Source organism: Falco peregrinus, chromosome 3 (genome assembly GCF_023634155.1).
Source record: "Falco peregrinus isolate bFalPer1 chromosome 3, bFalPer1.pri, whole genome shotgun sequence".
In the NCBI taxonomy this organism is placed as follows: Eukaryota; Metazoa; Chordata; class Aves; order Falconiformes; family Falconidae; genus Falco; species Falco peregrinus.
Genome location: NC_073723.1, coordinates 97780603 through 97807397, shown reverse-complemented (window position 1 = coordinate 97807397; position 26795 = coordinate 97780603). Strand labels below are relative to the sequence as shown.

The window sequence follows — 26795 nt, the reverse complement described above, 5'->3', positions numbered from 1 at the left end:
GGTTTTCTCCAAACTCATCTATGATTCATTGAGATGCAATTTGTATCAATAGGGAAATTTTGCAGTCATATACATGGAAAGTCCATTTTCAACAAATTCTGGGAAGGTAAGCATTAACATTTTCAACAGTTTTCTACTGTGAAAAAGCATATATGCAAATAAAAGATGCACCAGAGTATTTTCTTCTAAGTAGGTTACAATGCTGTCATTCTATAGAGATTTTGATAGCCTATCTCTACAGCCTCTGACATGTACTTTGGGATCCCTGCACAACTTTAGAAATACATTTTTCTATAAAAGGGAATAAAACATGACAGCCTTGGCACTGATTGTCTGCAGCAGCAAAGTCAGAAAGCAAAATGAAAAAAAAATTATAAAGTTATATTAAATGCTATACACTATGCTCCACCAACTACTATATTTTAATTGGCAACTTCCCACAACAGGGGTATTACTGCACTTCTTGCATAAGAGTTTCTCATAATTTCAGGAGGACTACAGCATAAATTAGAATTGTAAAGGGGGTTTGGATGTTTTCATCCTGAAGCTGGTGACCCTGTCCCCACTAAAAAAAAGTAAACAAATAAAATCCTGTAACTTTTAATGTTGCAATTACTGTCATCAATGTACTTTCTGCATATAAATCTAAGCCAATATATGAATGCATTGTTAGACAGTGGACAAAGTACTCAGCACCAAAGCCTGATCTTCCAGTCATTCCTTGCTCAGTGTTGCAGTTGATGCCAATGCCAAGCATTTTCAAAACGTATTTTTTATTGCTGTCCAAGCCTTCTTTTTCCTTGAAGGGATGAAACAACAGCATGTCATCTACTCAATATTTTTGCACATACAATATTTTGCGAAGTCCAAAATTTGTACCTCTCATTCCTTTCTTCTCTTTAGGGGGCTGTTGCTTGACCTGAGTTAATAACTACAGTTCTTTACAGAACTGCCTTTTATGATTACCTTCATTTACAGAGAAACCACAAGGCGCTCCTCTCTAATGTTTTCAGGCATTACATCTTACATCTTTGCTTGCCACTAGGTTGCCTCTGTATTATGAGGTCACTTTACAATTACTGAATCCCCCTTTTTTCCCTTCTTACTGAATTTATTACTTCTTGTTCCCTTCACCTTAGCCTTAGCCTTTTAAGTTTGCCAACATTCTCCTGGGGAAGAGAAAAATAACTTGCTTGTTTTGTGAAGAAAACACTAGAAGACGGGAGCGAAGATGTGTTACAGGGAGCTTGTTTTAGGTATGTAGGGCATCTGCCAGTTTGGTAACCTCTTAAAACTTTCCATGGAAAGAAAATGCCCAGTGTTTTTTTCCCTCTTTTCTGCATGCCTATGATGTAAAAATATGATGTGGAGTGCTTGACTGTGCTCTTACAGTAAGCTTGTAAAAATTTTTGTCAGCCAAGTACATAACTTTTTTCTCAAATTAAATTGACGTTGTAAAGAAATTCAATGGCATTTAACATACCAAACCTTCAACTTATCACTCTGACACTGCTGGGTGCTGGGATTTTTTCCTTCTCTCTGAGTTGTATGGAATATGGACCTTGAGCTTTAATCTAAATTTAGTAGTTTCACAGTTTCTTAATCCTTTTGGGTTTTCTTTCCAGAAAGAGATCTTCTGGGCTTGTTTCTCACCTCTCTTAAGTAGTTTCTGTGTTCTGTGTGTTTTTGCAATCAGGTCTTCAATCCCATATTACTTTTTTCCCTTTTGGAAGGTTTGTGAAGACCCTCTGGTTTAAAACCAGTGCTGTTCTGTTGATTTCATCTGGCTGTTTATACATGCCAAGGCAAAGTAGTTCTTTTCACTGCGTACAGGAAGCTGCAGCAGTGATTTTTTGCAATTTCCAATGACAATTACATGGTCTGCACTAGTGAGTTTGGATCCCAGACAGATCCTTGCAGTCAGCTTGCTTTTGCTTAATGCTGTCTTTAGGCATGTGAGGTCTATGAGCCGCTGTTAACTATGGCATCCTTGTTAAAATACAACTTTCCTCAGCCCTCATGTAACTGCTGCACAATTAAAACAAATCCTTACATTCATTTTTTATGGTGGTGTTGTCAAACCACCAGAAAGGAAACATAAAGTCTTCTAAAATAAGCTATGTATTTTATAGGGAAAAGCGCTACCAATTCCTGCACAACCACATGGTTGACTGGAAAACTGTATGTGGTCTTTTTCATTATCACTAACTAATGAATTGTTTTTCCATTCAAGAGTAAATTGTTCCTTTAAAGGCTGTGAATTCATGGTCTTCTCCCAAGACTTCTGTGCAGAAAGCCAGCTCATTTGGTACATGGAAATGAAGCAGATTTCAGGCGGATGATCAGATGCCTTTTGGGACCACGTTGTGCCGAAGACCGCTTGGCTGGAAACCATGTGTGTTCCCATTTGGCCAGGGGTACAGACTAGCGTGAAGCACACAGAGCCTGACAAACAGGGCCTGGGCATGAGCGTCTGCCTACTGGGAGAAGTCCTGATTTTATGGCCGTACTCCTGAGGGCAGTGACCCACTGCGGGCCCAGCCATGGCAGTGGTCGGGTTGGTAGGGTTTAGTCTGCCTTGGAGGACACGATGAACTATCTTGGTGCATGTGGGGCTGCCCTCTGCCTCCCCTGCCACGTGAGGGGTCTGACGGCTTCCACGCTGACCCCACTCTCCCTTCACAGTGTGGGCCAGTCCTGTGTGGTGCGGGGTGCTCGTTTCCTGCTCACCCAAGCTGTGTCCAGTGGGCAAGTGGGGCCACCACGCCAGTGGCCATGGGTGCCCCTACCCTGGTTGCCTGTGCTCCTCCGTGATGCTCCACCACTGCCATTTCGTCTCCAGCACTGAGCCACCGCTGAGACACCTCTCCCTCTCCCTCTCCCTCTCCCTCTCCCTCTCCCTCTCCCTCTCCCTCTCCCTCTCCCTCTCCCTCTCCCTCTCCCTCCATTTTCACACTCCACCCACTTTTTGCTTTCTTTCTCCATCTCTGCCACCGTCTCTCTCCCTTTCTGGACTTGTCTTTATTTGGCACTCCCGGAAGCTGCCGGGCATTTCTCTCCCTGCCTGCCCGGGCAGCTGATGTGACTGACTGACACCGGCTCCCGCTGAGGAGGAGGAGAAGGAGGAGGAGGAGGAGGAAGGAGAGCAGCGGCAAGGCGAGGCGAGGCGAGGGAGGGGGGGAGCGAGTGACCGGCCACGGATTTTCGTTGCAGAGAGGAGGGGAGAAAAAAAACAGGCTACACGGGTCATCAAAGCAGGTAACCCAAGAGCAGGCAGCGGCGGGAGGGGCGGGATGCGGGGAGCGGCCCGACCCCGCCGGCCCCGAGCAGGCTGGGGCGGGCCCGGCGCGGCCGCGGCCGTGGGTGCGCTCCCGGCGGTGGCGCGGAGGGGCCCGGCCGGGCGGCAGCGGACATCTTGTGGGGGGAGGCAGCGGGGAGGGGGCGCCGCGGGCCGGGGCCGGGGGCTGCGGGGCGGCCGGCTGTGCCTCGGGCGCTCGATGTGGGTCAGGCCCGGCCCCTCAGCCTCCCTCCTGTCACCTGCGGCGGGCAGGCGCGGCCGGCCGGCCGCTGCCCGCGGGGGCGAGTGCGGAGGAGCCGCGGGGAGGAAGCAACCGGAGGGGGGGAACGACCCGGGCCCAACGCCACGGCGGGTGAGGGGGCCTCTTCGGGCCGATCCCGCGGCCAGCGCCGGCCGCAGCCGTCAGGGAGCCCCGGGGGCACCTCTCGGCTGCGCCCCAGCCCCGGGTTACTCAGAATACCCTCCGGTTGTTCCTGCAGGGCTGGCCCTGCCCAGCCATGCCGGTCTTGAACTCTCGTAACCTGCGTGAGGTGATCCAGTAGTGAGGTAGGAGCTGCAGCGCCGGCTCCGCGGGGAGCTGGGCGCTACCCGCGGAGCCAGAGGCGTGTGTGTGGAGGTGACTGCACAGCCTACGGGTTTAGCCCAGAGATAAGGGTTAAACAGCATCTTAGGGTGACAGATCTGCAGACAGAATGTATACCTTAATATAAAAATCTGTAAGGGATGCCGCAAATGCAAGGCGATGCGCAGAGGGGGCAGGAGGAAGGCAGAAGTGCAGCAGCGTGGAGCCCAGATGCTGCGTTTTGCAGGAACTTCACATCTGGAGGGAGCGCTGCCCCGGCCAGGCACCACAGCCCAGGAGAGCTTGTCGTGACCCCACCTGAAAATGTGCAATCTGCCCTGTGCTCCAGGCATTGCTATAGATCTGTATCTTGGCGTTACAGGATCAACAGTGAGGATTTTTATCAAGTAAAATTCAGATTTCATAATGCATAGGGGCAGTCTTAAAAACAAAGACCCTCTGGGGAAGAAAGCTATCTTCACATGCATTGCCTAAATGTGGTTGTTTTCTACTGATGGAAAATGCTTTCAGAAAAAAAACCTACACAGAGGCGAGGCCTTTAGGAAGTAGTTGGAAGGAGCCCGTTTAACAGGGGGGCTGGGTGGGATCAATACTGAAAATTTTTATTAATTTATTTCGAAGCCAGGCAAAAGTGGCAACGGTTCATGGACTAGCATGTTTCATTGTTCTGTGAAACTAATCAGGAAACCAGTCCTACTTCAGAAATGTAACTTCAAAAATTATTTAGTGGTCGATTGAATGTGTAGAAATGCAATATGCCACTCTCAAAGCTGGCCTTTTAAGACATGACTGAGTCAAATATCCTAATTTTATGTGAACTTTATGCTAGCATTTCTTTTTAATTACTTATTTTGCAAATTATAATAAACTTTTTTTCTGATCCTGTACATCTTCAGCAGAAGGATTTCATAGCAGTGATTCTATTTTGAGCAAGTTTGCACAAGAACAAAGGCAATCCACCTTCTGCAGAAAAGCCAGGCACATACAGCAATATGGTCCTTTTTGGTCTTCAGCATAACAAAAATGCTAGTCTTCAGAATATTCTTATGATTCATTTGCATCTTTCCCCCTCAAATGAATGCTGCTCAGCTGTGGAAGGTGGACAGGCACAATCCGAATGTAATGAATAAAATATGTTTTCTCTATTAAAGAAAAATGAAGAGGCTGTGCATTATTTACTATTACAGCAGAACCAACCTATGACATGTTTTCATTATTCTTTGCCAGCTATGGCACTCACTCACACGCTTCAGTGGAGAAAAGGGCTTCTTGATACACCATAAGGAGCAAGGGTACTGATTACATGTATTAACACACACACACCCCATTAGATTTTCTAATCCCACTGTAATTGTTATTAACCATGTAAAATACATTGGGGACCCTAAGTTACAAAAAAAAAAAGCCCCCAGGACTAAAGTTCCTGGGAATCTGAATTAGCAGGTATTAGAAGAGAAGTATAGTGCAGTGAGGAGGGCTGGGAAGCAGATTATTTGTATTCAGCTCCCAGCCTTGACACTGACTTGCAACGTTACCTGGAGCAAGTCAGATCATCTTTCCATGTTTCAATCTGTGATCTATCAGTGACAAGAATGTTGCAAGTGGTTTGAACACTGGAGAGAAAAATCTTGAACTGCCAGATATGTTGAAGAAATATTCTTTGTGGTTCTGCACAAGTTTTAACATATGTGCAACAGCAGCAAACTCTTAATTGTTGTAGTTGCTGCCTACATTCTTTAGAGAACATTCTTTAATTATCATGCTTATTGGGGCAAAACCAAAACACCTGCAATAAATCAGGTACAAATTATTGGCAGTTATTCAGACAGCTGTTTTATTATGAAATGGTTAAAAGATTTTGCTTGATGAGGCACCCCTCATATATAGAAATAATTTTAATTTCTTTCTTTAAAATTTTGAGTGCATCTTCTGCAACAGGATGAGCAACTGGGAACTAGGCATTTTCCTGAGGTACCGGGTAACGGCTCCAGTTACTCTAATATTTTTTGAAAATCAGTAATTTTGGCAGATATGGTTTACTGACTTTTCAAATAAATTCTTTGAACTCTAAAGGCTCCGCTATACTTCAGAATATCACCACTAGAACTATACCAGAATATCAACACCTCTACTAAGCATTGTATATTGAAATGAGAAAAGCACACGTAAGTACAGTTGCATCTATGGCAGAGATTATGCTAGTTCAGCAAGGGTATGGGTTTTGGGGGTTCTTAAACCTCTGTGATCTTTGACACCATGTTAGCAAGAGTTTAGGGCATAGACATGGCCTTAGTCTATACACATACTGGCTACTGTTGTCATTTTACCCGTGTATATAAGGTATTCTGACTATGTCAAATTTCAGGGACTTTTCGTTACTAAAAAAGGTCCCATTGAGACTGCTTTCCTGAGTATATGCTAATGGAAATTGCTCTATCTGACCCACAATTTTTCAGAGAATAGCAGGCTAAAGAAATTGCTTGTAAAATCCAAAATAGCGGTAGTAGTGTGCTGGGAATCAAAGGTGTAATGCTTTTGTAGCATATATACACAACAGGTAAATCCTCGAGTACATAATTGAATAGTGTCATATTTTTCCAAGAAGACATGTTCAAATCCTATGCATTGACTTTATGTTTTGTATTAGTTTAAATACTACATTAATTGCTTTTTGGAAGCAATGCAAAGGTTTATTTACATTTCCATGTGTAATCTGCCATTGTTTAGAGAGAAGAAACAGCAGAATAATTCACCTAACAGCTCTGGGTCCTCTAAAGCAACCATTATAGGAAAGGCAAACTTTACAATCACCTAGGGTAGGTCCAGTTTGATCTTTCTGGGTTTCACAACACCTCAGACTGAAACAGGAGGCATAAATAGCTGAATGTCTAAGATCTTGTAAGTAAGCAAGGTTGCATAGATTGCCAGGACCTCTAAGTAGTAAGCAGGTTAGAGCAGGAAATAGAAAGGTCTTTTTTAGTAGCAGGTGGCCCACTTCATCTTCAATCAGAAACAAAGGCACAACACATTGCAATGCTAGCAGAATTGCAGAACCGGTGGGCTGAATTTTATAATGGGAGATGGGCGAAGATGGAGGAGATGGGATCAATGAAGATCACAAATGAGTTGCAGAGCAAAGGGAGTACTCAAATGGCAAAAAGCTTGCTTCAGCCCTCCTGGCTGCTGCCATGCTGGAAGAAGAGCCATGGGCTGCAGCCTGGGCTGGGCAGCCTGGGACCATCAGAGAGAGAGTGCCAAGATCATAATTGTAGCAGGATGTTCTGGTAAGAGCAAGAACACTACCGAACTTGGCTGAAGTCAAGCCCAGCTATTCAGGCTTTGGTGTGATAGGGATGTGCATGAGAGAGAGGGTGTGGAAGTGTTGTGAGAGGCCTCCCTCACAGCAAAGAAAACCCCTACTAACCGCGGTACTGAATAACTCTTGTCTCATGTTTCTGCAGAAGACATTTCACAGCTTGTGTTTCTAGAGCTTGCAACGCTATCTGCTTAGTTTTAACTTCCCCCTTTGCTTTTCTCCTTTCACATCCCACAAGTACTGAAACACTCCATAAGGGTTTGTACTTTGTGGAGTTTACCCTTTCGGAGAGTGCAAATTCAATTTGGTTGGAACCGTAGCATAAAGAATCTTACTGTTCAGTTATTATAAACTGAAGCACTTTAATAATATCGATGCCTGCATGCAGTATTTTCTCGGTTCAGCAGGGCAGCCTGCTTGCATACAGTAATTGGACTTGTGACAGGTAATTAAATGGCTTGTAAGGCCTTTAGGATGCTTGGTTACATGAAGAGCACCACACTAATACATAGTAAATGAGGTGGCTAAGAACATTGTGTTTCTGTTGATTGGAGAGATACTAAAACTCTTACACTTCATTGGAGGGAGAGAAGAAAATAAAACCAAGACAAAAGACTATGAGCAGTGGTGACAAAAAGGGAGCATAAAAAGAATAGGAGAATGCACTTAGAAACTGGGTTGCCTTGGTTATTTTAAGTCAATCATGCTTACACAGACTGTCAAGACTTGACTGCTTCAGTATATCATTAAATAATGAACTTGTTCTTTGTGATATTAAAATTAGTAAGACAGTCAAAGTTATTCAGCGAGGGATAGGAGCTCTTCACAGAACTTACATATAATTAGAAAGTGAACTGATATTCCAGGAGATACTAAGCACATACATGAACATGACACATTTTAAAGAACGAATATTAAATTATTAGAGACCTAACCATAGTCCATGCTGTTATTACATTGATTTGTAGACACGCAGCTTGACGTGTGCAGTTGCTCACCCATAATTATGGGACTAAGCTGGGATGTGATAAGAAATCTAAAATGCGTCAGCAGTCTTAGGGGTACTTGTCAAAATAGAGATTGTTTTACAAAGCAGTTTTGTAATATTTTTTAAACAGTGGGATTCAAAAATGCCTCCATTCCTTTCCTGCATGTTTTTGTAGACAGCAGCCTGATCACTGGGAGAGAGAGAGAAGCAGAGGAAGAGCCAGAATGCAAACAAAGTATGCTTTGTGGTACCAACAGCATAAAGCCAGACAAAGGAAAAACTTAGGTTAAATGGAAGAGGTTACACATGAACCCCCTTTTTCCTCTTCTGCACAAAAATCTTTTCTGCTTATAAAAAATAACCCTTGGAAACCAGAGAGGGTATGCCAAAGAGAGAATTCCATAGACAAGATAATTTAGGTAGCACACACATGCACAGCAATAGAGGACTCATTCGAAGCGTACCAGTTGTTTTATCACACACATTGAGCTATAGGCAGAAGTATTGTATGATGAGTATACTAGAGCCAGCCAAGACTTCAAACCAACTTATCAATCAAAATGGTGCACACATCCACAAAAAGCAGAAGTCACATAGACATTTTTGTCTTTTTGCTATTCCATTTATAGCATTTGTCCATTCTAACAACAAAAAAAAGTTGTCAAAATTCTAATACTGTTAGATATACATGACTATATCTTTTATTAGGATAAAAAAAAAAGATATTTCTTTCTTTATATTTAAAAGATCATTGCTTCCAAAGGAGCTAGTAGCAGCTGTAGAGGCAAACCAAGGAAAATAGATCACCAAAAGCTCTGATTTGAAACTGCGCAGGGCTTTACTGAGAGGTCTTCCGGTTTAATCCCATTTGACATCAGTTTGACAAGCCTCTGTTTACATTCCTCCCATACAGCTAATGGGAAACAAACCACAAACCATACAAGGTAATGTTTCTGTCTGCCTACCAACACACACTTTCTTCCACCTAGTACTCTCTTGCTTTGCATTCTCCACCCAAAATGTTTCATGGTAGTGACCCAAATAGCTTCAGGGGCTCCTCATCACCACTCAGCCAGAACCAGGCAGCTTCTGAGCCCTGCCTGGGAATGAGCAACCCCTGAGGCCCGGAGCCAGGGGGTTTTCATTGTCCGGACCAGAATGGGGTGCAGCAGGAATTTGGGTGTGCTGCCAAAGGTGGCAAAGAGACTGCCCGCTCAGCACAGCTCGGGGTCGGGCATACATCTGAACGGCAGTGTAGGAAAGGCAGCCATTTCAGGCTCAAGCTCACTGTGGGGGCTTTTTCTCAGAAATGAAGTGCCATAAGGTGCTTTTATAATTTGAAGGGATGTTCAAGAATGTGCACACATTTTCCCCTCCCTTCATGTAGATTGATGTATATTGTACAGAAGAACTCCCAGAGGACACAGTACTTTGGATCTATAAAACGTTCATGACTGGCTCTGTGATAGTGCCAGCTGGCAATCTAGGTTTTTTTCTATATTTTATTTCGTATCTCAGTAGCAATTTATTAAGACTATGAGAGAAAGCACATGTGCAGGCTGCTGTACTTCTAGATTATGATTTTCCAAGCAGGGTAAGAATGTTAGATACAATTAAAATGCCACACTGCTGCCTGCATTCTGTTTTAGGCATCCGTCCTTTTCTGGCATAGAGTGGAAAAGCAAAATCTGACCTGTAGCATCTCACATGATGAGCATGAGTGAAACCTGGCATAATTTTGCAGATGCTAGGTGGATTTGGAAGGACTGGTACTTAGGAAAGAAAAGAAACCAAAGAAATTAACAAGTCACTTCTTTTCCTTCTAAATTAAGAGTCCTAGGAAGTAAAACAGACCATGGAACTTTATACGACCTCTTGCTGAAGTTTGTCAGAATAATACGGTACTTTACAAGGTGGCACCATTCCTGTATTCAGAACTGCCATTTTTACATGCCTGATAAGTCATTGTATGTTTATTATTTTTTCCCTTATGCTACTATACTGCTTTTCCCTATGGGCTCATTACAGATTGTTTCTTCTTGAGATAGAGCAATATGTTCCTCTGTCGTAAGTCACATATGATGGTAACAGGAATAGTACCTGTGTGATTTGGCTTCCAGTTGGACTGCTGTTTGGGATGAGTATGTCAGGGAATTTTAGTCTACGGACAACTTTTTTCCCCTTGATAATAGATAAATGGTGCTTTGAGACAGCTGGGAGAAAAGCAGTGATCTCAAAAGGCCTGTCTATAAAGAGAGGTTTGCTTGTTGGTCTTCAGCACGCCTCGTTCTACCTGTTTTGGATTAACTTCTTTTGGGGAAGAAACGACAGATGGTAGTATTACCACATGCCTTTAGCACTCCCCAAAAAGATACCACTAACAGGACAGATCTGTGGATCCTCCCACTTATTTTTTGTGCACAAGAGACAGTTAACAATGCCAACATTTAAATGACTGTCAGTAGATGTGGGTTAACACCTTTCCTGGCTCTTAGTTGACCTTATTTTCAATGAAGGTCAGTGTACTTCTCTACCAAGAGAGCAACTGGATACAGGATTATGTGGGAGTTGAAGCACTGTTGTTTTTAACTCCTTATAGGTGGTCAGCATCAACTCCAGGAACGGATATATGATTAACCCCGATAACCCACTTTGAGATCAAAACTTTAATTAAAATTCTGGTAAAGATGAGGTAAATAATCTGTATTGATGTGAAAACGTGCTTTATGGGAGTGGAAGCATCCCATAGATGTATTTACATCCTCTTTACTTTTCATTAACGTGCAAAGATTTTATTTGGCACTGTAAGTAGAGCAGTCATATTATATTTATTTATAATATAATCTCTGGTGCTATATCACATGAACCGTATCTTCACAGAGTCAAGCTGTACCATTTGTGTTTTGGCTCCTTTTGAGCTGTGGCTTTGTGGTGTCAGTTTGACCATGCAGCGAGGTGTGGAATTATAAGTAATCAGGTGAACAGCTGAATATAGGCCAAGAAAATGCTGAAGGTTGTCATAACATGAACCAAATACCTGAATCCCTAAATACAGGCAAAGTTGTCAATGTTTAGACTGAGAACGGATGAAGAGAGTTTTCATGCTATTGTTCAGTGGAGTCTTCACTTCAGAACAATTACATTAATTCCAATCTTGTTGGTAAGATAGATGCCTAGCCAATTGATGGTAAAATGAAGTGTAACCATAAGGTTATTGTATGTACAACTGATTTGCTCTTGCATTGTTATATACAGTAATGGCAAAAGAATACTTGCACTTTATCCATACATGACAGCGATACCTGTGTGTGTACTTATGTGCATGCATATACATAAGTATAGACACAAATACCATGTAGTCATGAATATATCAGTACACAGATAAAAAGATAGGTTCAGTGTAAACATAATAATTTGAGGAGTTCTTAAGTGTAACATTCCTTATAAAACCAAGAAAAAACTGGCATCCCTAATTTGATGGTTAAAATGGTTCCCACTTCTGTCTAAAAATACTTTAACAATGTATTATTCTGTGACTGCCTCGCTGGTGATACCTGCTTTTGAAAGAACAACATCGTAGTTCTCCAGCTAATGGGAACTGAATAAAGTGGTGAACAATATAGTGAGCAAAAGACTGTGTTGCATCTGGAAAGTTTTGCATAAAAAAGGTCCATTGGGTTATTGAGTTGGTTTATTCCCTTGAGCTTCTGATACCATAGTCCATATTCTTAGTAACTTACAGAGGGAAGTTTGTTGTGTAGAACATTGCAAGTCTGTTGATTTCTGAGATTCCTTAGACCTCCAAGTGTGTGCCATCAAACACGTTGGGTTTGTAGTCAAACACTTGTGTCCTTCCATGGGCAAGATCAGGCTAAAGAGGCCAAAAAGTAACAGGTCTTCCAAAGAAATTTGTACATGTCATCAAGGAAAATTTTAAGACAGATGAAAAAAACCCAACCTACCAGACTGTATCTTCAAATAAAGAAAAACAGGAACTGTACTGGAAATATACTTTAAAATACTGGTAAAATAAGTTGACTGTCAGTATGCCACATTAGATCAGCCTGACTTTAGACTGGTTTAATACATAATTTTTGAAACAGACACCATTTTAGGCTCTTCTGTAGCAGGGTAAACTGTGAAAATAATGTGTACATAGTATTTTTGAGGATTAACAATGCTTTGTTTTAAGAAGAGGTTTAGTATTCTCACAAAAGTTTGAACATTTCAAAAGCTGTCCTGATACTTTTATCTCACACCTGCCAAGATATTTGTAACCGTACAAAAAGTTAAGGTGTTTTTTTTAAAAAATTCATTGATTTTTCAAACAGAATAGTGTGCATTTTCAGTATAAGCCAAAAGAGCCCCTCTGTATTTTGACAGTACTTATATGTACACTGTCTAATGTCATCCTCTTTTGGGGGTTTGCTTTTTTATTTAATGTAAATAGGAAAAACCCATAAATTCCAGACAAAACTTTCTCATGAGAATGGTTCTTCCAAGGGTTTCTCACTGTAAAATCTTCTGCCTCACTTTTAGGTCAAACACAAACCTCGTTATATTTATAGGGTAAAGTCTGAAGGTCCCACCTTATTTGATAGACAGCCTGACTCAGCACCAGAGCTCCGCATGTGTTTCCACAGTCCTAGTAGCTAATCTTCTCTCGCACTTAAAGTTTAAAAATTAAAATACTATTATTATTTTATTAATAAGATTTGTTAATACTGATTTGTAAATCCGAACCTTACTTTTCATGTTACTTTACTTTTTAATTATAAAGTTTAGGGATTCTCCCCTGAGTATGGGGACACTGAAGCAGCATGGTTTGGTTTAGTTGCTCATATTGCATAGTATTGCACAGTTGATTGGAATCTACTATTAAGCTTTGGTATCTCTGAAACGCTAGCTCATTTAGCAGGCTGTTCATTGGGAACTAATACAGTTACACCTATATTCCAGGTATGCCTAACCTTTCTACTCTACAAGCCATACAGCAATCAATGTCTTGTGGCAGAGTGCCACAGGGGAGGGATGCCGGGAGAGCTGCTGACAACCTGCTTGCCCCAGCTGGGGATGCGAGTCCCCCCATTGCCCCTACATCTGCCCCTACACCCCAGTGCTGGCGGGGGACGTAGCCTAGCGTGGATCACATTAATCTAGAGCCATAGATCACACACCCCCCCAGCTGTATGTCACTTAGCAGAATAAAACACAACCTTGAGTAGAGAGGAACGTGTGCCTTAAACGTGTTATATTAAATGACAGGAGATTTAAACAGAACTTTGTCTTTGCTTATATAACTGTTTCTCAGTCTGAGATGTATATAGCACTGTGTTCTCTGAGCCATTGGCCAGTATTCAAAAATGTCAATGCCTACACTTCCTCACATGTAAGAAAGCAGATAATCATATTGTGGGGAAAGAAATGTGTGAGTTCTTAAAAATTTAGCCTAATTTCTATTTCTTTTGCAATCAAAAGCACTGGCGCAGTACTGCACAAGCCAGCCCCTGGATATTTTTTTTTTTTCTTTCCAAAGGTTAATTAGCACCTGATTTAAAAAGCTGGGGAAACACTGATTCACATCAGGTACTTTTGTAAGAAAAAAATAGGTGATGGGAAATCATACTAGAAGAATGAACAGAAGACCTTGTTGGCTTCTTTTATAGCCTTCAATAAAGTGGCTGAGTCTTACTACAAAGCCTAAAACACTGAAGCAAATTTCAGAATGTATCTTTTAAAAAATTAGAAGGTATGCATTTAAAGTCTGGCTTTAGTCAAGTATTAATTGTGTCTCTGTTTCTGCATCTGTAAATGGCTGATGCAAATCGTTGTAGGTGTAGTTTTTACCATTTACGTTTATAAATATTTCAGTCATCTCAATATCTGATTGGGACCGTATGCATATATTTGTCATGAACTGTCCACATATGGGCTGTGCAAAGCTACGCTAGCAGTGCTTTGAGTCTGCTGTTTATATTGAAAACACGGGGCTGAGTACAGATCATATTCCTTGTTGACAAAGAAGCAAGTTACCGTATGTCAGCTGCTTCGCTGCAACTGCTTATATGCCAGAAAGACAATACTTAAAACCCAGGAGTTTTACCATAAAGGCTGATGAAAGGTAAAGCCACAAGATGAACAGAACTGTAACATGAAGTAAAGCATGGGCTGTTTCTATCCTTAATTTCAGAATGGCAGAGACTCATGGTTTGATGGAGAGACTGGAGAAAGCAGTGACTCGACTTGAATCATTATTTTCAGATTCACACGGATCTGGTGGAATGGAGTGTGATGCCATCAATGGAGTCAATGGAAGTAAGTCTGTTTTTTTGAAATGCCAATTCTCTTGTTAAGAAATTGCAGGTAGTACATGTGTTTGTCTTTTAAGAGGGAGTGCAATCCCACCCCTTATGAAGTCTGTATCAAAGGTATTTTAAAAATTCAATTTAGACATGCCATGTGGCAAGCTTAGTCATATGCATAATTCTAAATTAATAGAGCCTAGAAAATTCAAAATTTGACTAGCCTCTTAAAAATACTATCCATATTTCAAGCTTTATCACTTTTCCATTTTAGGACTTACATTGTTTGTAGGTAACTCACCAGATGAAGATGTCTGCTTGAGCCCAGTTAGCAGAAGAAATGAGACATCCCCAAATTTTACAGCATAAATACTTCTGAAGAAGTCACCAATCTAAACACGGAGTTAATTTGCTATGTCTCTGAATTTTGCAGTGCAGACCTACTTTATTTAATTGTTTAATATCCTTAAACAAATACGAGTTTGTTCATAAGCATTTGCTTACTAAGGGCTGCCACACGTCCATGGCCTTACACTGCTACCTCTTGAGCTCCCCCTTCTCAAGTGGATCTCCAAAGCACCAAAAAAATCTGTCTTCATTTATTCACATCATATTGACAAATCATATTTTTTCACTCCTTAATTTTTTTGTTGTTCCTGGAATTTAGAGGGTAAATAACCTCATAAATATGGCAGTTCTAATGTTGATGGAATAGAGGTGCCCTTTCCTTTCTCCAGAACTTTCTTTTTCACCCAGAAGCCTGACATGCATCTCTTTCTTTTTAGCTTTGTGTCTTTTGCTTTCTGTATTCCTTGGCTCTTTCCTGCATTGTCCAGAGAAGAGCACATCTGAGCGTGGACTCAGCTGCTGTAGAGAAGCTGCAGAAGAAGCAGAAAGTTGCAGGCAGCTTCCTTACTGACACAGAAGCAAGTCAGTGTATGTCAGCTGCTTTATTGTCCCTGTATGCCAGCCCTTACCACACAACACATGCGAGGGATCTTCCCCACAGTCGTGTGTGCCATGGGCCTACACACTGGCAGCTGCTGTGGAGCAGCTGACTGAGAGCAGCGTGTTTCTGTGGCAGGAAGGGAGCATCTTCCAGCAGCCTTCAGTAAGCTTCAGTAATAAAATGCTTACAGTCCAAAGAAAACCTAGACAGCTAGTAAACCATGGCGAAGTCATGGAGAAACACGGTCTGTTTACAAACTGACACATAAATCAATCACTACTAGGAAATCTGTCTTTTTAAAAAACACAGGCTTCAATCCTATAATAAATCCATTTAGGTGAATCTCTATATTAATCCACAGGTCAGTATTGCAGAATCAGGGCTGCTTTCAGAACAGATGGACTCACACGTGAGGTGCTTCCATGAAAACTGCTATATCCATGGCCTGAGCTAAGAGCTCAGTTAAGTGGAAAGGTTCCCCCCACAGGGAAGCAGAGCCTTAAAACCCCAACAGATCCCTAGAAGTAGTCAAGTGGCAAACCTTGTTGGAGCGAGGTTGTAAAACACAGCCACTGGGAGACAGCAGTAAGAAGCTAAGGTGAGCTGGCACTTGCCACTGTCTCACATGGGGGGAGGCTCGGGAATTAGCTTTTGCTGATGCAGTTAGGAAAGACTCTACCAGTTCTTCAGTTTGGGCAACTGATACACACGTGGTGCCACAAACACTGTTCTGTATGGCTGTGTTACTGCGCCTCTGCAGAGGCTCATACAACCTCCACAGCAACTGCAGAGTTGACAGTCTTACAGAACGGGTCTCTCTTTCTTGCTCTCCTTTAAAACCGACACTCAGCCAGAGTGTGACCTTTTAAGTCTCTAGTGGAAATGGAGATATATTGCTTTCTTCTACCATGACCCTCCCCCTAAAAGGCCATTCCATAAATAGAATTATTACAAAAAATAACCTTGGCTTTTCAATTAATACTTTTTCAGAAACAACAAAATAACGAGGAGGATGGGAGAACTGTACCTTCACTGTTTTCCTAAATGGCATTACAACAGCGGGATTGCAAACTAATCATTCAATTGCTCTGCATGGCCCACAGCAAATTCTAATAAATGCTCCTGGGAGTTAGCTGTATTGAATAGCAAAAAATAGCATAGTTGCTTTCTAGTTTTGCATAGGACAATTGCCATTTGGCGAACTGCTATTTAAAACTCTGCTCTAAAGTAAAAGGTTACAATGATTCTCTTGGAGACACACACAGATTGTGACAAAGAACATAAATGGGCTTTGGAAAGCATCTCCACAACTAAAACCTTTCGTACACTTGGTCATTTGAGGGGTTTACACACAAACACTTAATATGGAAGAAAGCCCAGAAATTCCTCAGAATTAGAGGTGAGTGACATCAAAAGAACAAAAGGAGCCTTGAAATCCTGCCTAGCTGACTAACTACATGTTTTTTTCACACAGGCCATTGCAAACTCCAATTGCCAGAGCCTTTCTTTTTTCTGTCAAGGAGCCAGATGACTCTTGTGGAATAAAGAGGGCTTTCAAGATTATGAATTTGGACACAATTGTCATATAGTGCCAAAAAGTTAAAAGCAAACTCGCTGGGGAAAGCCTTGTACCTCTTCAGAGCAATCTTCAGGCTTCATTAATGAGGGAGAGAGGCTGGGAAGAATTTTAACCTTGGTCTCTCAGATACTACAGATGCCATAAATTCACACATGCATCACTCATGCTGGACCTGGCAAAGGTTCTGAGGCATAGACAAGACCAGAGGATATGTCAGGGAGTAAAGGGAGGGCTGGAAAGCGTCCAAGGAAAGATTACTTTTGCTGTCTTGAAAGGTACCACATAAAGCCATTTAGAAGCCAGGTGCATAAGAAACTGAGTCTCATCTGCATTTTCTGATTGTCCACTTGATTGGGAAACTGCTGTGTATACCATATAGAAAATAGAATTTTTATTCCTCTGTTGGAATGTATAGAATATATATATAGTAAATGGGATGTGTCATCTAGAAGACTCGTTTGAGCTTTCTTTATCCAGCGACAGTTTTGCAAGGTCAGACAACAAAAGAAGGAGATTACAAAGCCACGTTTCACTGCATAAATCCACTGTCAAGCCAGTCTAAAGTCTCTTATCTTACTGGAAGTTGCATTGCTTGCTATTAAAAGCCACCAAACAATACAAAGATCTTCAGGAATGCGTGGGTGGTATAAAAATCAATGAATATGGCAGAAATTAAGTTAGAGCAATTTCCCCTGTTTCTATGGTATTTCTCCTCCATCTGCTGCAAAGGAATGTCCTATGCATTATGTACTTTATGAACTCATTATAATGGAATGCTCTTCTTTTATAGGCATAGCACCATATGTTGAAGCCTTTGATAGGCTGCTGAATGGAAGTGTTGCTGAGTTTCTCAGGTACAGCAAGATTCTTGAAGGTGACGTGAAGACACATGTGAGTATTTACTCAAACTTTGTCACAGTGATATTAGTGTACAAGTCTTGGAATCTGTGTGATCATCTCCGATTGCTGAGTAGAGGAGAATCTTAATAGCAGTATTCTGAATTATTAGTTCTTGTAGTAGTAACAACCTGGAATGACACACTGAGGATAGTTGGTTCAGGAAGGGCAAAAAGCTGTATGGATTCATAAGAAGAGACTGCTCCCCTTCTACAGCACCAGAGGTTGAAGACCATGGTACACAAAATATTTAAGTATTCTCAGTCACAAGCAATCTGAATTGTCCTGTTGGCCGCTAAGCCCTTTGCAGGACAGGGACACAATTAAGAACGTGAGTCAACAAACGAGTAGCAAACAATAGGTGGGTCCGAGCAGTGATAACTTCTTGTGGTTGTCTTCTAGGCATATGTATCATCATTCCAATTAATGTAGAGATTTTGTTCTTTGATTGCTTGTTTTTATTACTCACACCTTTTTCCTTTGGAACAACATAGCAAACTAAAAAATGAGTATGTCATTTAAATGACCCTTTTTTTCCACTTATGGCACAGAAAGGAAGTGCTACGCTATCATTTTCATGATGAAATTACTTTGGAACCTTATAATATCTTTTGATAAGAGCTTGTTTGTTTCATTTTATTTTTTAAGCCTGTCTTCTCTAAAACTGGTGGTAATAGAACGACAAAGGATGGACTCATCTTACCAACAGCTTACCAATATAGATTTTGCAAAAAAACCCCACAAAACCCCACACACAAAAGAGCCAGGGTCAGTTTGAGCTGTGTGTCCGTTTGAGGAGTGTGAACCTTTTGACTTTTTCTAGGAGAGCCATGCCGTGAGGCCCTTCTCCATGTGTACATTTCCCAGTTCATTGCAGTTGCTGCTCTACATAACAAACACTGTAGCCAGAAAAACATGCAGTCCTACAAGCTGCTGGGACTTATGTTGCAAGGCCAGCATAAATATTTTGCAAGACAGCCAAAGTAACCAGTCTACTCCCAGAGCCAGAGCTCCGGGATTATTCTGTGAACTGTTTTCTCTGTGGTGTTATATGCTGCTGTTGGTAGGGTAGAGTTTCTGACCTAGTTAGGCCTAGAAAACTGGAGGGAGTAGGGCGATCAGGAAATTCTAGAGGATCTTTGTGTTTCTAAGGAAATACTGTACTTCCTTTTTATTTGAAAAAGCTTTTTCATCTTAACAGCTATACTGTAAGCTACAATACATGTACATTGTTCTTAAAAGAAATTAGGAGAAAATTAACAAACTGGGGTGGGGGGAATTGTCACCCTAGCTGAACAGGCAGTTGCTCCCCAGAAAGGATCAGTTCTAGCTTTGGTTATTATATTAATTAGACACCATTATTTTGCAGGTGATTTCTCAACAGTCTAGATCTGAACGATACAGAAATAGCCTTAGTACCAACACTAAGCAGGGAAGAAAATTGCATGTAACATTCTAAATGACTAAAACCTTTTTAATATACACTGTCAATGTTTAAATCAGTAAGTGTATTAATTTATGCATTTGTCACTATTTGATACTCATAGTTGAGTCTATGTAAAAGGTTATTAATAATTTATCTGCCAAGTCTGTGGATAGTCCCTAGCATATTGTTGATGATAGTGTAATCCAAACTGGATAAGGAGTATTTGTTAGGTCTATGAGCTTAGCCATAAACAACTTTTCCTTACATAAAGAAACCAGTGATTCTGATCGCAGCCTACTAAATATTCTGAAATGTTAGATTCTGAATTTACAACATGAAGCAGACTGTGGTTGCCTTATGCTCATGCTTATCACTGAAGCAACATCTGTGCTTTACCTTAACAAGTGGAACAAGGAGTATTTTTCTTCTGGGTGTCTTATAGACCATGTGTCCTCAGCATTATACTTGCAGCTGCTGTCTCTTTCACATAATGAGCTGAAGGGAAGGTTGTATTTTATTTCAAAAAACACCTGTTGCCTAGAAAAACCTCACATACCTGACTGACCAGAATGGTAATATGAGAGAAAGAGAGACTTCATATTATGCTAAAGAAATGAGGGATTTAACATGATGTGTTTCATGCTGATTGCCGTAAGGATTGTGTGGGGGTTTTTTCTAGCAAAAGGAAGAATACAGCCATAACTAATATCTGTTGGGGAGCCCCGTTCCTATTTTTTCAGCATACTGAACTCTAAATCATCTATTGAAAGAGAAGAAAATAAAAAGAACAAATAGCTAGCTCCTGGCTCATCAAACACAGCAGCACAGTGGATTTTACAAAGATTAGTTTATCAAAGAAGAGTTCTGCTTAGACTCAGTCTTGAGAGTTGCATATTTCTCATTCCAATTACAGTACCTGCAGTGGTGAATCTCCGAGGTCAACTGCATTAAAGAAACTAACCACTTTTAAAAAGACAGAATGACTAGGGTTTTTACTTCACCTATTTAAAACAAATTATCCTGAATGGCTAAGATGAGATCCTTTTCCTGTCCTGTCACAGTGGAATAAAAATCTGGTCATTATATGGCAATTTCTATGAAATACAAAGTTCCCTACAGGCAGAGATGAAACCATTTTCTGCTGTCCGTGTCATAACTGTAGAGCATGTGAAGTCAGTGAAGGAGTGAGTATGGCCAGGACTGCTGCCAACCAGCTGTCCCTGGCCTGACATACCAGTGTCTTGGAGGCTGTCACCAACTATTACAGGTTATAACAGCCCTCAAGCTGACTCATCATGTGTGCCAACACTGAACCATTCTTCTGTCAGAATGAGGGAAATTCAAAAGCGGTGTAAAATGGACTGTGAGTCTAGACTGTAGGCACTTCTCTTACATCCAGCTGATAGGATAGCACTGGCTGATCACTGGATCACAGAGACCTGAGTCCCGTCAATGCCCAGATGCATCCGCCGCTACAGAAAATGTGCTGAGGATGACAAAAGGCTGCCTGTGGAAGAACAGTCTACCTTCAGATTGTGTCCCAGTGATGAAGCTGGTCAAGCAGGTTTGATGGGCTGTTTGCCCTGTCAAAGCAAAGCAAGCAAGATTTTAGAAGACCAAGAAGCAGGTTTTTGTGATGTGTTTATTATGAGCTTCTTCACGTTGTTTTTGTTTATGTGATATCTCAAGCAGTGGAATACTTTGGCTTGAGTTTGAATAACGTACCAGATGAGACGTAATGATAAGAAGAAAAAGTACTCGTTCTACAAGAGAGGACAGATAACATAAAATTTCCATATTTTAGTATTTTATGTGGAACAGAGCAGAGCAGAATTACAGCCTTCCTGTCACATAAACTAATACTTGCCATTTTTTTTTAATCGTTATTTGTAAAAGTCTTTCAACCTTTCAACCCCACCGGTTGAAAGAACAGATTGTCTGAGTGATTCGGTTATGTTCCCTCTTCTCTCATCCAAGCTCTTTAGCTTGGAAAGGAAAACTGTAGAAATACAGTGCCTTTTCCCTTCCCTCTTCCATCAACTTCCAGCTGCTGCAATGCAGAGCTCAGACAGACAACCAGCTTGGAGCATACAGAAATAAAATGGCTGTCAGTTAGCTTGCTCCTTACTGGAAGAGAATTTAGATAGAATTCATTACATGTATGACTACACGAACAAGATAGCACAGAGCAGTAATTCACAGCGTGTTATCCAGTAGGCAGGGTTCTTTGTGTGCATGCACTGATTTGTTATCATCCTGAGCAGGGGAAGCAGGGTTCACCCCACAAACGTTGGTCATATGCACGTACCCACAGAGTTTCTGTTCCTTATCTAGTATATGAAAGCAAGGGCATTCTTCTCTCCTCCTTCCAGGCATAGCCCATGTAAATACAGACAGACAACTGAAAGCAGGAGTTACATGCACTTTGCAAAGTGCAGCTCCGGTTTGGCCTGTCAGTAAAGTTAAAAAATCCTAGTGTCCTCATTTTTTCCAAAAAGTAGTTATTACACGTGAAATAGCTGTGTCTTTTCTTTTCTTGTGAGAGACACTGAAGAATTAGCCAATGACTTTCATAGCCCTGAACTCTGAACAGGATGCGCTGCTGTCTGCGATACACCAAAAAACACTTTTGCACTTTATCTCAGCTAATCTAAACAGACTATCAAACCCATTATTTGACTGATTCCTCATTAACAAGGCAATTTGCTTACAGGGCAACAGAATGCACAAGTGTACTCTCGTGTTCATCTTTTGTGCCCAGAGGCTGTGCAGTTTTAGGCATTGTGTTGAAAGTTGAATTGGAGCTCAGAGGGGAGGATGATGTCAACATGCCCGAAGAGAAGCTTGCTGTCAGACTGCCTTTGCATTTCTGTGATAGGTATTTTCTGCTACGTGCAATAAACACCAAACCAAGTAGCTACTGCAGGACTGGGAAAAACAAAATACATTAAAAAAAAGAATAAAAAGACAAACATTTTTTATAGCATACAAAGTGCACTCAGCTGAAAGAAAGAGACTAATTGTAGAAAACAGTACAGCTATCCACCAAAACTGAAGAAAACCACAAATAATCATCAACTAAAAAAGCAACTTTGGAAATCTATCAATATTAATGTTGATTTTGTAATGCTAATTCAACTACATTTCTCACCTGTATGTGTACTACAAGATACTTCCTAACAAAAGCAATAAAGAATGTTAGCTTTTTTTAATATGTCATTATTTTATTTTAATATGACAAGAGAGATGGAAATGTAATATACACAATGTAGCCAAGTGGTAGCATTTTTAGGAGCTTTACAGCTTTTGATTGCTCTGTTCCAAAGGATGACTTCACTTGTGGCCTAGGGATTGGATCTGGCTTCCAAACCAAGCAGGATTTACTGGGTCAGGTTCAGTGGTGTGCAGACGTGGTTGCACCTGTCTGACTGTAAGACACCTTGTTGGGAACGAACGTGGCTCCTGAGTATGAAGAACCTGTCTGTTGCAAGTCTAGACCAGCACCCCCTGAAAGAGTGGGAGATTTTCCATTAATTTGGATGGGGGCTGGATGAGGCTGTTAGTTTCTTGACACCGACATTGCAGGAAATACCCCTTGCTTTTCTTTTTATTTAAAAAGGAAGGAAGAGACAAAAGTCGAACAGACTCTATTGAAAAATACATGCCGTGGTGGCCGATACTGGGCATTTAGTTGCGTATTGCTGGCATTAGAAACATGCACCTGTAAATTTAGGGGGGTGGGGGCGGGAATATATGAGAACGTTCCATATGGCATTCCCTCAGTCAGAAACATAAGAAATCAGAAACGCAAACAGTCAAAGCTGTCAACAGTTCTTCATAACCTGTTTTCATGGGGCTTTTTTGCATATGGAGTAGTTCCAGACTGAACCCCGTAGTACCTGTGTTGATTTCAGAGTGGTGCAGTTGATCAGGAACCATTATATGGGTAAGGGTCTAAAACTCAGCCCCTGAAAGCAGGGGTGATACCTGAAGGTGGTCACTCAGTACGGTGGGATTTTCTGATCTCCAAAGAATGCCAGGGAAAAGGTATCGGAATGATTTGAGTGGGTAACCTTATGTGGAATGGGAAACCAAAGAAAACTCCATCATGTTTGCCCAAGAAAATGTTAAAGGATAACTTGCTCATATGAAAAAATTCCAATCATGAAGGGCTTTTTTAATTGACCAGATGAATTCAGAATACTCCTCAATCACTGTTCAGACTAGATTTAAGGTCCATGTTTTACCAATTAATTTAATTAATGATTGGAGCAATTAATCAAGGCATACAATATATTTTCAGCCATTTGAAGTCTAAATCAGAACTGATCACATGCTGTAGCTCATGCTAATTTTGCTATCCTCTAAAAATTCTTCATTGAAGCCCTTTAAGAGCAAAATTGAGTCTACTGACAGGAAGCCTGTTTTTCTTGGTGGTTTTCCAGGAGAAGTAGTGTATAGAACTAGAGGCATGTGTCCCACAGGTTGAAAACCACCGTGTCATCTTAACCAAAAATCATAAGGTGATAAAATCACATGGCTAAATTAGCCAGCTAAATGACAGGTAGCTTTAGTGTGTGGACCAGCTGCACTCACCACCACAAATACAGTGTGAGTGTCTCAAAGAGCCTGTTGCAAAGTCATGGCCTAGGACACTTGTCAGTGCAAAATTGGGAGCAACTTATTAGGAAGGATTGGAGACGGAGAGTTGGCAGAGATCCAAGGCCCATGAGGAAGCCTTGGTAAGATAATCAGACTTTTAACTTTTCTCACTGATGCAAAGCAGTCCAGGATTGGGAGGGCACAGGCGGCAGTCATCTCAGGCGTTCAGCCTCAGAACAGTAAGGTCTGTGGTTCTCACAACACTAATTTCCAGTGAACCACTGGCAAATTAAACCATCTTGATCCATCAGGAAGACCAAGACAGGGGAGCAGATAGACAGTATCCCTGCTTTTGTCACCAGCATGAACCTCTTGTGACTGAAAACTCTCTTTGCTGGCATCAGTGCTCATGGTTCCTGTATCTCTTGTGAAGAATTATGAGTTTTCAAGTTGGAATAGTAACATTGTTTAAGCACATCTATTTCAAGCTGAGAAATGCACATCCATGAATATTCTTTTTTTTTTTTTTTCATTCTTTTCTGTTTTGGGACACATATCTCCCATGCTTAATTGATGTCATTTGTTGCTACAGGCTATGAGCAAATCTTTTATTAATTTTCAGTCTCATTCTTTCTAAAAAGCACGTGCACACTCTTTTCACTCATCCTGCCTCCCCATCCCTGACCTGCTTTTATTTTGCTAGTTGGTGGTTGCAACTGTTTTGAGTGTATAGAAATGCTGGGCTTGGAAACTGAGAAGGCTGTTCACTGCAGTCAGCAAAAAACCAAACAATGAGCTCAGAATCTGGCTCTTCAGTCAGTTTCTAGCAAAAAGAAGTTCAGTGAATAATGAGAATTAAGCCACAAGGGAAACCAATGTGCGGTTTGAATGTTGTTTTAAATAAGCTGGGAGTGCTGTCAGGAATGATGAGGGTAGAATGTGGCCACAAATGTGTATTGCCTCTTTCTATTCAGTATGAATTGCATGATCAATATGGCCAGATTTCTGAATATTGAAGAGTCCATTAGGATAGATTAAACCATGTCATGTCACTGCTAACTTCTGTTAGTCTATTGACATCCATAAATTGAACTATATATTTCCATAATTAATATGAACTGCAAAGCAGTTTAGTTTTTGCTATTTTGTTTCTTAAGTTTAATTGTATGTTTTATTCTAAATCCCAGAGCTATAATAAAAAGATTGACTTAGGATCTTGAAGTAGATCTTTGAGGATGAAAAATTTCTTTCTTGTTGCCCCAATCCATGTTCTGTTTAAAAAACCACCTTAGGTCAGATCTGCTTTTCAGTCATTACTGTGCATGTAGATAACTTTGCCTTACAGAGAGGCTGAGGCCCCCTCTCCAAGTAAATGTAGCATTTTGGTATTTAGCACCTCTGAAAAGTAAAGCATGGTTCAGGTGGGAAGAAACCTTAAATATCATTATAGATGTGTCAGATTTAAGCTTTGAACTTCCTTCCACGTTAGCACATTTTAGTCAGGTTCTGTGATTCTTCCAAGGTGATAAAAGTGAAGTTACGAGGAAACTAATTCTGGCTCTTTTAGCCTTTGAGTTGCTTTCAGGGCGTTCAGTGGGACTACTTGCAGGATGAGTTGGGCATTGTCACCAGTTGTCCTGAAATGCGTGACAGGCAGAACATACACAAAGCCATCTCAATGTAAAAACCTATTTATCCAAGCTCTCTTTCTAAAGATAGTGCGATTTCTTAGAAACCGATGGTTCTCCAGTCTTTTTATCAGGGCATCTGGTACTTGTCGGACACGGAAAGTCAAATCAGCTGCTCAGCAGGGTGCCCAGTGAGCACTGTTAGGAGAATATTGATGAAGTTATAACCTCAACAAGTGCTGTCACCTTTTTAATTTACAGAAATAAGCATCTGAACTTCCTAGAACTTGTATTTGTTAAATCAGGGACACATGAACGAGATCCTAAAGCCTGTGAAATTGTAAAGCCTGTTCTGAAATTCCCTTAGCACGGATTTGGACCTTCACTGAGAAGGGCTTCTGAGGGAATGGCTGAGGATAGTGAGTGGGGCTGCTTAGCAGCAGACCTTGAGGGCAAAACAGCCCATCAGAGAAATGACTGGAGTGCCTGCAGCCAGTGCAGGCAAAACCGTGATTGTACAGATGGCAAGGAGACCTGCAGGTCCCTGAGGTCTCTGTGGTTGTCTGATGATGCTGGTTTACAGTGTTTGTTCCATGTAGGAAATGTAGGTTTGCCTTTTCACGGGGAAATGAGGTCTCCCCACAAATAATTCCTTGATACAGGCAACCAGGCCCTCCAAAGAACTCTGAACTCAGATGTCCGGGGGGGGGGGGGGGGGGGGGGGGGGAAAGGAACCTGAATTTAAAATACGGTTGATCTTGATAACAGCCAAAGTTTGGACTTTCAGATGCTTTCAGAGGTACAGAATGTAGCTCTTAGTAGAGGAGGAATAGTAGAAACTAGAAGCTTTGAAAGTCTGTGAAACTTTACTGTTTCTGTTTACACATTATCTGTTCTCTAATGAAATCCTGAAGTGAGTTGGTTTTCTTTTCCCATCTCTCTTTGAGAAACCTGCTTGCTTTTGCAGGCTGCTCAGGATGCAGAGCTAGCTGTAAGAGCTCTCTTGGGAAGATTGTAGCTAACTTCCAGAAACACCTGTGCAGGTTGGGGCGCTTTTGATCTACTCTCCTTAATACTTACTCAGAAACAGTTACAACTTTGCCATGGCATAACCTTTGGCATGTGCTATAAAGGATATTCCCCTAACGTTCTTAGGTAAAGTAATTCCCCCCTGGAAAACTGTATACTTTTCTGAGTTGTCATTATTTTACAGTGTTAGCCTTTCAC

The 26795-nt window shown here is 41.3% G+C and overlaps 1 protein-coding gene across 1 annotated transcript in view; it reads left to right on the top strand.

Annotated features, from left to right (window-relative positions):
- Positions 1 to 2978: 2978 nt before the first annotated feature.
- The window catches only part of CAP2 (cyclase associated actin cytoskeleton regulatory protein 2), a 68543-nt gene continuing 44726 nt past the window's right edge, over positions 2979 to 26795 (top strand). The window contains exons 1-3 of the mRNA XM_005235062.3: positions 2979 to 3258; positions 14376 to 14500; positions 17806 to 17906. Of these exons, the coding sequence (XP_005235119.1) occupies positions 14377 to 14500; positions 17806 to 17906 (225 nt within the window). The 5' untranslated portion in view covers positions 2979 to 3258; position 14376. The remainder of the gene's footprint in view (positions 3259 to 14375; positions 14501 to 17805; positions 17907 to 26795) is intronic.